The 13146-nt window shown below is 38.2% G+C and overlaps 1 protein-coding gene across 1 annotated transcript in view; it reads right to left on the reverse strand.

The window, feature by feature from the left end:
* Window positions 1-13146, reverse strand: part of Hipk (Homeodomain interacting protein kinase) — a 435335-nt gene that overhangs the window by 276195 nt on the left and 145994 nt on the right. The window contains exon 6 of the mRNA XM_067142782.2: window positions 4339-4513. Within this exon, the coding sequence (XP_066998883.2) occupies window positions 4339-4513 (175 nt within the window). The remainder of the gene's footprint in view (window positions 1-4338; window positions 4514-13146) is intronic.

Consider the following 13146-nt stretch of genomic DNA (forward strand, 5'->3'; position numbering starts at 1 on the left):
ATATATTCATATGAGTCTGGCTGAGCCACTATCAATAGTACCACCAACACATTACGTTCCTTTTTCCATTCTGACACGTCACAATTATAATCTCCACGTCCAGTGTTCTCCCTAGGATCTCCCTGCCATGTTCACAGACTGCCTGGATAATATAACCTAGACATGCTAGTTACATAATATCAATATATATTTGAGCCGTTGGTTGCTCCAAATTAAAACAAATACTGTAAAACTAAAAGTGCATCCATCACATCAGAGTTTAAATGTTTAGCTTGACTATCACGTAGTGTCATGCGCGAGCAGTGTATGGATTAGCGTGGAATCGCATACGAGCACTCTATTCCGCATCATGTAACAAACCCATATGGCACTCCACAGCAACCAAGTGATAAGATCCGGTGTTGCATGATTATGAACGAGCAGTAGAACACTAGTTCAAAATGCACTTATGTTTTGGTCGTGATAATACCACTAAAATAGTTCAATTTTGCAGTTAATTTTTACCTGTCTCATATTATTGTTAATGCCCTGATAAGGATAAATTAAGATTCTATCATATCCATTTTTTTAAAGTAGAATTCCCACACCCGGCTACTCATTCCTGCCACCCAGCTGATGAAAATTTTTGGGGAGATCACTGATGTCTATTGTTTCACTGTATCTATCTGTGATTTATATATTGTAATAAATAGTGTCATTGTAATATAAACTGCGCTGACCTTATTACTTTCCGAAACACCGTGCCTTTTCAACAAGGTGTGCGCAAACACAATAAAGAAAATTGAAAAAAGACAATATATGTGGCAGTGAAGTTTCTAATGAATTATGTGCACTGAAAAATAAGCCTGTATGGACGAAGCAGCAGAATTTTCAAACATTCATAATGATCTTTTTACTAAAATGATTACAAGATGATGGTTTGATGAATGATCGTGAATTTACGCAGTCTGCAAACAGTTTTTACAACACAATACATGGAGAACTGGACACTACCCTTCGATAAACTCAAAGAACTTCAGAGGGTTCAACTAAATAGTCCAACATGAAAAACGAGGTTCAGAACTGTGTGTAGCGCATTGCAGAAATCGACAGACATTTAGAAAGTGCTATCGATGAAGTGAACTATTTGATAAAGTGAGACATGAAAAAACATTTTTGAAGCAAAAAGTAAAACCTGGAAGGTAAATGGTACAGCAACTGAAGTTAAGTGGGTAGAAATTTTTAGTGTTATGGACAGGGAAAACATTAAATACAAATGTATTTTGTGTCTTGTGACCTTTGCTTTGACGATTCTGGGAACTAATGCAGCCTTAACTTACAGAGTGTTTTCAATTATTAATTGTATGTGGTCAGATGAAATAAACAGGCTCAATGTTGAAACTGTTAAGGCTATGATCTTGACCAAGATACATATTGAAGGAAATTCATAACTCTTTAAAGTATATTTAAAAATATATATATATACTGACCCAGATACTGCATGTGAATCTGTTTTCTTAGGCAAGGATTCAATGTAGAAGTGATATTTTTAAAATTTATTTGTTAAATTTTATAATTTTTTAAATGTTTTGACAGTGACTATGGTGATGTGATTTAATAATTGCAATATGCATTATCATGTTTTAATGAATAAAATATTTGTTTTGAAATTAAATAAGAGTATCATAAATATTGCACGAATGCCAATTATAGGATCCGCTTTCTTGATAGACAATCAACACGACACGCCTATGTCTCTTTTTATTTTTTTATTTTCAAAGTCTGATCACCCTAAAGTTGGAGTATGATGATGCTTGTTGTTTTAAGGGACCTAATATTTAGGTCATCGGCCCTAAGTAGGACTAATCCCACAACTGCAAAAGAAGGTTAGAAGTGCAGATATAGAAGAAAAAACTGTTATAATGCATTGCCTTCTTCATAGAAATAATCTGCATGAAAACCGTTTACACTGAACAGTCATGAAAACTGTTAACTTTTTGAGGTCATTTCTCATCTCTGTGTTATCATTCCTTTTATCTTTCCATTCAGTTTCAGTCAGTCCTAGGATTGATATTTCCCTTTTCTCCATAAGTTCCATTAACTCTTCACATTTCCCTGTCAAACTCAGCATACTAACAATTTAAGATATTTCTCGGGGAAATAGGAAGTGACCATGACTGCATATCCTGTTTTATCAAAGCACGCTGGCTTAGACACGGTGCACTGGATGTAATGGATCTCTGTGATACTTTCCAAGTCTTTTGCCAATATCAATGTTGTTGATGTTTGTTGTTTAAAGGGGCCGAATAGCTAGGTCATCAGCCCTTAATGGTACGAGGTACAACAAAATGAAACAATACTTAAAACTCCAAATGTATCCACTGAGTAAAATCTAAAACCAATGATGATGAAAAAATAACCATGAATCGAAAACAATCAGTGGATCTGATTAACAATGATTCATATTCTGAGATGATGCTTGTCCAAACCGGTCCAAAATCCAAGTCACCAGCCCCTCATAATTGTACTAATCACTGGTAACGTAGAACCATCGTCTTCCTCCTATATTGGTCCTAATCACAGGTAAGTAGACACATGGTGTTCCTCATGTGGTGGTACTAATCACAGGTAATGTAGACCCATGGTATTGTCACACATAATGGCACCACTCACTGGTAACACAGACCCAGGGTGTTTCTTACATAAGGGTACTACACACAAGCAATGCAGATCCTTTGTGTTCCTCACTTAGTAGGACTAATCATGGGTGCCGGTATTCCTGTGGTGTTCCTCATGTAGTGGAACTAATTACAGGTCATGTATACTCATAGTGTTGCTCACATAGTGGTACTAATCATAAACAATGTAGACCCACAGTGTATCACACATTATGGTACCACCCACCGGTAACATAGACTCAAGGTGTTCCTCGCATAAAGGCACTACTCACAGTCAACGAAGACCCATGGCGACCCACACACAGTAGTAATAATCACAGGCAATGCACAATCTCGTGGTGTTCCTCACATAGTGGTACCAATAACAGGCAACGCAAACCCACGGTGCTCCTTCTATATAATGGTACTACTCATAGATAACGCAGACCCGTTCTGAATACAGTGGAACAAACGCAATTCAGCGCAACGCACGGCAGCTTCTCCCGCACGCACACCAGTCCGTGATGCCGTGCACCCACTGCCCTACCTTGGTGAAATGCACATGTTGGTACTAATCACAAGCAATGACCAGACCTATGATGTACTCACATAATGGTTTGATACTAATCGCAAGAAATGTCAACCCATGGTGTTCCTCACTTAATCGTACTATTCACACGTAATCTCATGGTTCCAATTCCATCATCCCTTGGTTGCCCCTTTTACTCGTTTCTTACAACAGGCACGAGATACTGTGGGTGTATTCTTTATCTTCATACCTGGCGTGGGTCTGCAGGTGCTGTTGTCCACTCTGAATTCTTTGTTTGCATCCTAGATTCATATCTTATGAAAGCGATTGCAGTCACTCTGATTGACTTGCTAGGCCTAACGTTAGAGAAGATTTTCTGTCACGCTTTTTTTCTTCTCCTTCTTTATCTATTTACCCTCAAGGGTCGGTTTTCCCCTCGGACTCAGCGAGGGATCCCAACTCTACCGCCTCAAGGGCAGTGTCCTGGAGCTTCACACTCGGTCAGGGGATACAACTGGGGAGGATGACCAGTACCTCGCCCAGGTGGCCTCACCTGCTATGCTGAACAGGGGCCTTGTGGGGGATGGAAAGATGGGAAGCGATAGACAAGGAAGAGGGAAGGAAGCGGCCGTGGCCTTAAGTTAGGTACCATCCTGGCATTTGCCTGGAGGAGAAGTGGGAAACCAGGAAAACAATTTCCAGGATGGCTGAGGTGGGAACTGAACCCGCCTCTACTCAGCTGACCTCCCAAGGCTGAGTGGACCCCGTTCCAGCTCTTGGTACCACTTTTCAAACTTCGTGGCAGAGCCGGGAATCGAACCCGGGCCTCCGGGGGTGGCAGTTAATCACACTAACCACTTCACCACAGAGGCGGACGTCATGCTTTTTCAACCCTTATAAATAGCAAGTTGCATGGACAAAGTGTGTGCTATAATAGGGAGATGGCAAACCAATTGGTATGTCCCAGGCAATCCTTCCTTCCATCATGCGTAATATTTGGCACCTCTTGTTTTCCTTTCACTCCTCACCTTAGTGCTACAGTCATTCCCATGTTAGTATCCCCTGCCAGTTTCTTCAATGTATAGGAGAATTACACTGACCTTAAAATCCTTGGAACACAGTGGTGACAATTTGCAAGTCTTTATTTATTGTTAACATTAATAATGAACTTACCTAAAATGATTTCTGGTGCCCTGTAGTACCGACTCTGCAGATAGGTGTTGCAAACAGCTTTGCTCACATGAGATGCGCTTCCAAAATCTATAACTTTAACACGGTAAGGTTGACGTACAGGATCTACTAACATGATGTTCTCTGGTTTCAGATCTGCATGTATCAATCCAAGTTGCTGTAAAAGAAAAATGGTTACACACTATATAATAGATTTACACAGGTAGAAATTTACACGAAAATATTCTACTTTTCCACCCTTTCTTCACAAATTTCCTCATGGAAAAATAGATCCTATAATATTTAAAAAAAAAAGGATTCAAACCACGAGTATCTTGAGATCTTGAACAGATTGGATTACAGATGTGAAAATTCAGGTGACCCATCCCAATTATACAGGGTTAGTGGGGTATAACCAGGCAGGCGCGGCAAACACCAGGTCATTATGAGTAAAAAGACATAAAAAGAGTATAGTAAAAGATATTCAGTTTAGGAGAAAACAAGATAAAATGTAACATCACACATGGCAATGTCACTTGCAGTAGTTAACTATACAGTACTATGTGTAAGAACAGAATCTTTTGGGGATGAGTCAGCAGTAGCCTCATATTGTAGTTATGAGAGGATGAAGTGTGACAAACAGGTTTTGTTCATAAACATCAAACGTACACATCAATAACGATGAGAAATGTAAACGAAGTTATACGTGTCAGACACGTAACCATCAACCCAACACCTGGCCAATGGTCTATTTCATTAGTAACATTAGTAACTATTTTGGCGCTAAAATACATTAACGCGTGTTAAGACAATGATGGTAGAATACACTTGGGATAAGACATAAGGCTCCAGGGGAGAAGTAGTAGAAGAAGAAGGTAACAGTAGCCCCACGGTCAAGCAGGGCTCAGCAAGGCTCACATTAGTGACACAGATACAAGAGTGGCACCGGGCGAGTTGGCCGTGCGGTTAGGGGCGTCCAGCTGTGAGTTTGCATCTGGGAGATAGAGGATTCGAATCCCACAGTCGGCAGCCCTGAAGACGGTTTTCTGTGGTTGCCCATTTTCAAACCAGCAAATGCTGGGGGTGTACCTTAATTAAGGCCACGACCACTTCCTTCCCACTTCTAACCCTTTCCTATCCCATCGTCGCCATAAGACCTGTCTGTGTCGGTGTGATGTAAAAGCCACTAGCAAAACAAGAGTGACATGGCCGTAGAAACTACAGTCCTAAGAGTAACACTTTGTTATAGTAAAGAATGAACTAACGTACAGCAGGGACTCTAATTCCAGATGGATGGTACTGAGACTAACTTTAATAGAAAAACGCAGACTTACAAAATTATAGGAAAAAGCCTATGTGGACGAAAAATGTACTTATGTGGAACATTGCAGCAGAGTAACTTACATACATACATCATAATTATAGACAGTTATGCCTTTCAGCATTCAGTCTGCACAATCCTCTATTTGCAATTAGTGCTGTGGCCTCCTTTAGTTCTATACCTCTTATCCTTAAATCGTTAGAAACTGAGTCTAACCATCATCGTCTTGGTTTCCCTCTACTTCTCTTACCCTCCATAACAGAGTCCACTATTCTTCTAGGTAACCTATTCTCCTCCATTCGTCTCACACGACACTACCACTGGAGCCGGTTTATGCGTACAGCTTCATTCACCAAGTTCATTCCTAACTTAACCTTTATCTCCTCATTCCGAGTACCCTCCGGCCATTGTTCCCACCTGTTTGTGCCAGCAATCATTCTCGCTACTTTCATGTCTGTTACTTCTTACTTATGAATAAGATATCCTGAGCCCATCCAGCACAGTAGCTTATGAGAATGAACACACAGTAGATTGCCTTTCACTAAAAGGGATTTTCTATTACCTTTTGTAAATATAAAAAACTGAACTATCTACTTAAGTCAAACATTGTAGTGCCGATTTCAGCAGTGATGAATACAAAAAACACGCATTTTATTGCATTTTACAAAATTTGATGAATGCTGTTTTAAGATCATCAGCCCTTTAAAATGTGAAGCGTCTTCTATTTTAACTCATAGTCAATAAAATACAAAACATAAATAGCTCGAACAAATGCGATGAACCAGAACAACGTGGATGGTAGGACTGAGGAACTGCCAAACTGCGTTCAAGGTCAATATCTAGCATTTCAACAAGCACATCTCCCGTGTGTTGTGTTCAACTTTCCCCAGGTAAAAGGCACTCATGCACTGAAACTAACGATATATAATTTTTGTTATTTCATATTTTTCTGTTCGGTTTTATGGGAATATCAAACTATAGTGACTCAAAATACTACATCGAGACCCTACTGCACTTCCAAATCAATATGCTGAAGAAATGTAGTGTTATAGCATAACATGTGACATAGCAAATTGAAACTCACGGCAATTGTTCAAAGTGACCACCCTGGGGTTGCATGCAGACTTCAATTCTCTGAATCCAGTTGCGACGTATTCGAGAAAGGACATAAGAATTGTTCCGAATATCCTCTGCTGCTTGGAAAACACATTTCCAGCGGTCATCCAAAGCGGTTACTTCAGTTCGATATACAGTGGAGCTTGGATAATTTGAACCTCCAGAGATCATTAAAAAATTTAAATTATTTATATTTATTATATGAAATTCAATAAACTTAAAACCATAGCTGAAGAAATCGCTCGAATTAAAAGGAGATAGAAACATGCGTGGTGGAACGGGGAATGTGATAAAGCAATTCGAGCAAGGCACAAGGCATGGTTAAACAATCAACAGAGGAAAACAAAAAAATCTCGAGAAGAACTAATTAATGCCAGAAGACAAACAGCTAAAGAAATTAGGACAATTAAAATAAATTATCAAAAGGAAATCCTTAGCACTATAGAGGAAACATTCCATCAGCATAAAACAAGAGACTATTACAAAACATTCAAGCAATATCAATCTAAGTTTACCCCTCCCACACTTATGTTAAGAAATAAAAATGGAAAAATGGCACACAATAATCAAGATAATGCTAACAACCTTGCAGAATACTTTAAAGAGTTACTTAATTGTGTGGAACATTTAGAATTTGACCCTAATCCAAAAAATAAAACTCCATTACAAAATATTATACCACCAGTTTACAATGAAGTGAAAACAGCAATTAATGCACTTAAAAACTAGAAAGCAGCAGGAGAGAATCAAATAGTAGCAGAAATATGGAAGAATGCTAATGATCTGACTATTCAAAACCTACGTAAGTACATCGTTGATATTTGGAACACGGAGAAGCTTCCCGAGGAATGGAATACAGCGATAATCCACCCGCTGCATAAGAAAGGTGATCGCTCCGATTCAAATAATTATCGGGGATATCCTTGCTTGATATTACATACAAGATTTTATCCAAGATTATATACACAAGAATCCAAAAACAACTCGATCAAGAACTTGGAGAATATCAGGGAGGATTTCGACCAGGTAGAAGCTGTCCAGATCAAATCATTAGTTAAAATGGATAATGAAGCACCGAAGAGTTCGAAGTAAGGGTCTAGTCATCACTTTGTAGATTTAAAAAAAGCATATGACAGTATTCATCGTGACTCATTATTAAAAAGCCTTAAAGAATTTGGATTACACCAAAAACTTGTGAACTTCATTAGTATGACTTTTAAAACTACAAAGGCAAAAGTTAAATTTAGAGGTGGATTATCAGAATCATTCACTATATGAACTAGACTTCGACAAGGAGACAGACTTTCACCATTGTTATTTAATTGTGCACTGGAGAAGGTTATGCGTGAATGGAACAAGAAATGCCTACCAACTATCAAGAACGGTACTCAACTGCCTTGCTTTTGTGGACGATTTAGCATTACTTGCAAATACAACAGAAAAGGCTAAATTTCAAATTGAACAACTAGAAATTATAGCAAAACAAAATGGGATTACAAATTTCATTCGAAAAAACAGAAATGATGCCAACTTTTAAAGTTGATTTACCAGTTATTCAACTAAACAGTAAGAAAGAGATTAAAATTGTTCAGAAATTCAAATATCTTGGGGAAATAATACATGGAACACAAAAGAAAAAGAAGCAATAGAACACAGAACAACTAAATTTAAACAAGCACAAACGCTAAGCTGAAACACTATAATTCCATAGTTAAATCAGAGGCAACATATGCTAGTGAAACTTTATTCAAATTAAATGTAAAATCTACAACAGACAAATTACAGAAAACTGATAGAAGAATTCTTAAAACAATTATTAATAAAAAACACCAAGTTGAAGAACAGTGAAGATTGTTGCCTAACAACGTTGTCTATCGTGAATGTGAATCAATAATATCTACAATGCGTAAAAGAAGAATTTCCTTTTCTGTCACATATCAAGATTACCAGACACCAGGATATTGAAACAACTATTTGATTACTTTTTGAAAAATAAAATCTATAATAATTGGTTCAAAGAAGTTCAGGATGATTTGGAAGAATTAGGTATAATTCAGCAACAAATCAAAGACAGAATAGAGAAGAGGATTTTGAAGAACAAAAGCACAAGTCTCAAACTAAAAACAGTTGAACGGAAACAATATACTATATCGGACACACAAAGGGCTTCCAGGTTGGAGAGGATGAGAAAGTTCTGGGAGAAGAAAAAGAAGAAATTAACTCAAATGTATTGATTTAAGTGCTCTAATGTGGGCATAAAATATGTAAATAATAATAAATAATAAAAATTCAAATTAAACAAAAAGGTTACAGAATTAAACATCATATTTTACAAAAGAAACTTCATCTAAGACATAATTAGCATATACATACATATTTTACAATCTACTTTATCTGTTAATAGATACTGTACAGTATTTAAGTCTTTAGACATTAGGTAGGTACTAAAAATACCATACATGTCAGTCTTAACGCCATTAGAAATCACATTTGCTCTTTGTTAAAAGAAGTCAGAGATCATAGCTTGCTTTCTTGATTTAATTCTCTTACCCATGATGTATGAAACTATATGATTAAGTGAATGAAAATAGAATCACTTACATTCTGATTTTCAAAAAATAAACAGTGTTGATGAACATAATTGGATGCCTCAGCCACACTCGGGATCAAGTAGTTCCTGGTCCTCTAAAGAATCAACGTCCTCATCTCTATAAGCGCCGTTGGCAGCTTGGTAGGAGTCGCTGATTACTTCTATGATTATGTCTGCGTCAGTGAACTCGCCACACACAGCGACATCATCAACATTGATGAATTTTTCATAGGAGATAGGAACAGACATGATTTCCTCCCAACCGTCAACCAAAGGCACGGCTTCAACCACAGTCTCAACCGGCACTGTTAGTGTCTTTTATCAAGAAACCAGCTTTTTCGAAACAGTTCACAATTATTTTCGCTGTGTCTTAATCCCATGTTTGCTTACACATTCTTGAAGTTCTCGACCAGCAATTGCCTGTAGAAGCGTTCCAGTTTTTTTATTATATCTTGATCCATGGGCTGAACAACAGATGTCACATTAGGCGGGAAATAAATCACCTTCACGTTTTCCGAAGGCGGAATGCTGTTGTGAGCAGTGCAGTTGTCAATAAAGAGAGTAATCTTCCATTTTTCTTTACGACACTTTTCATCTATTTTGGGAGTCACTTCTTAAAAATGTTGAATGTAAGGCAAGTAGGCAGTTCCCTTCATTTCTTCCTTCTGTGAACTTTGCTTGGTCATTTCTCTGGGATGTAGGGCTCTATGAATCTGCAAATCGCTGTACCCTTGAATGTGATTTTGAGAGTGTCCATCTCCACCTGGATATTTGAAGGCTCACATATTTGTCTCGCCCTCTTGGTAATTGTCATGAGAATGCCTTATTTTTGTGCTGGATGGTGGTGAGAATCTGCATGAAGATAGCGATTTGTGTGGGCAGGCTTACGAAAGACTGTATGTCCTAAGGAGCCGTCCGGTTTCTTTTTTATTAGAAGATCCAAGAAAGGAAGGCATCCGTCCAACTCCATCTCCATAGTGAATTTAATTGAAGGATGTTGCTGTTTTAGGTGGTTTGGAAATAGATGAAGTTTCTCAGGACCTTCTGTCCAGACCTCAAAAGCATCATCAACATACCTCCACCATATCATAGGTTTGACGGGCGCCGAAACAATAGCCTCCTCCTCAAATTGCTTCATAAAGAAATCAGCCACGACGGGCGAAAGAGGACTTACCATTGCCACTCCGTCCGCCTGTTAAAAATTAGAATTGCCAAGGTCCTCCACAAACACAATATAAAAACTGTGTTTGGCACTGCCACAAAAATTGCTCACAGTCTGAGTAAAACCAAGGACAAATTGTCCCCAATTTTACATCCTGGGGTATATGAAATTCCCTGTACTTGCAGTAAGGTATACATTGGCCAAACATGCCGCTTCATTGGTACCCGCATCAAGGAACATGAACGTAATATTCGTCACAACCAGCCGAACAAATCGGCGATAGCTGAGCATGTTCTATCGTCGGGTCATGAAGTCACGTTCCAAGATGCTCGAGCTCCTACCCACACTAGACACTACAGGTCCAGGATTATACGGGAAGCTGTGGAAATACATAGATATCCTAACAATTTCAAAAGGGACACTGGCTATGAATTAAGTAATACCTGGTTGCCAGCCATTCAGGATTTACGTACGTAGTTCCCTTCCCTGTCCCTTCACTATTGTTATTTCGTCTCTGTGTTTTCCAAATTCGTACGTTCCTCATCGCCAGACGTTTCATTCCAGGCTTGTGTTAATATCATACACCTGTCAATGTCATATGTTACGTACACATGTTATGTGATGCTGATGGTTCGGTGAGCTTTAGCTTCGAATGCTAGCGCCGTGCCACGTCCGGAGAGCCATCTGCTGACGAACGTACCATTTCCACTTCTATTATAACATCTTAACTTCAATATATAAGTAATAATAATAACAACGTAAACGTTTCCACCTTTTCAATACTAAAATATATTCACAAAATTATAAATTACACGGTACTAGTTTCGACCCATCTAGGGGGTCATCATCAGCCGTATTGGAGCAAAGATCATTTTTGGCGAAATCCTAAGAAAATGTTATTTGTTAAAAATCCTCTTAGTATGTATATTCCTTGTATTATTAACTATTACCATAATAACATCTCTTTTCACATGTTATTCTTTAAAATAACATTTTCTTAGAATTTCGCCAAAAATGATCTTTGCTCCAATACGGCTGATGATGACCCCTAGATGGGTCGAAACTAGTACCGTGTAATTTATAATTTTGTGAATGTATTTTAGTATTGAAAAGGTGGAAACGTTTACGTTGTTATTATTATTACTTATATATTATTCTCAGTTCAATACGGACCAAAAACATGAAATTCATAACCATTAATCTTAACTTCAGTCACCGTTTAAGAAGCCTTTCTCGTGGACAGTCGAGATTTTCTTCTGATGATGCAGAGCACAGTTCTCCGTGAAACATAAAGAATTTCACCTTATTTTCTTGACACTGCATAAGCCCAAAAGCCTATACAGTATCATGTCTAAGTATGGGTCGTGAAAGCCTCAATGGTGACATATCATAATAAAATTAATATTAATTACTCATTTATTATTATTGAATGATCTAGATTTTAAAAGTGTATTTTCAATGTAACGTTAATTTAAACAGCGGCAAGATTTTGCAGATTTCAAAAATGTGACCAAAAACTTACATTTTTAGGTCATAAATATTTGCATAATTCTAATATTTTTAGGTCATAAACATCCGAGACCTAAAAATATCGATGTGAGATGGTGTGAGAAGGGGCAAGGGGAGGAGGAAAGGGCATAACTGGTGTACACACGTTATGAAAGTACGACATTAACACACAGCTTGAAATGAACCAACTGGTGATGACGAACATACAAATTTGGAAAACACCGAAAAAAAAACAAAATTACAATATAGAAAGAACAGGGAAGATCATCATTGATAGCCAGTGTCCCCGTTGAAATTGTTAGGATTTTTACGTATTTCCACAGCTTCCTGTATAATTCTAGACCTGTAGTGTTCAGTGTGGGTAAGAGCTTGAACATCTTGGAACATGACATGACCTGAAGACGGTGCGTTCTCAGCTATTGCTGACTTGTCTGGTTGGTTGATACAGATATTTCTTGGGTGTTCCTTGATGCAAGTCCCTGTGGAACGGCATGTTTTGCCAATTTATACCTTGCTGCGAGTACAGGGAATTTTGTACACCCCAGGGTGTAATAGTGGGGATAATTTATCCTCGCTTTTACCTAAACTGCAAACAATGTTATTAACGATCCTAAACACGGTTTTTATATTGTGCTTGTGGAGGACCTTGGCAACTGTGTCTGTGGTATTGTGAATGTAAGGCAGGTAGGCAGTTCCCTTCACTTCTTCCTTCTCTGAGCTTTGCTTGGTAGTTTCTTCAGAGCTCTCCTCCCACCGCTAGTTAAATTAGGCGTGGGTACAGCAGCAGACCTTATAAATCTTAGACATTTCTGTCGTACCTCCTCAGCCTCATCCGTAGGTAGTTTGTGGATGGCTGCCTCAATGGAAGTAATTACCTCCTCAGTGGGAATTTTAGAGGGAGCGACAGAAAAATTAAGTCCCTTAGCTACAACTGCCATTTGGTTCTCATCCAAAGATTTCTTGGAAAGACTGATGACAACTTTGCTAGCATCTGGGTACGTGCGAAAGACTGCCTGTTTTTGAGCCAATTTTATTAAAATTCGTATCCACCTTATTCAATACCAAAAATGTTGTTAAGATGAAATTACGTGTATATTTATTTTATCAGAACTA

The sequence above is a fragment of the Anabrus simplex genome, chromosome 3, assembly GCF_040414725.1.
Source record: "Anabrus simplex isolate iqAnaSimp1 chromosome 3, ASM4041472v1, whole genome shotgun sequence".
NCBI classification, from domain to species: domain Eukaryota; kingdom Metazoa; phylum Arthropoda; class Insecta; order Orthoptera; family Tettigoniidae; genus Anabrus; species Anabrus simplex.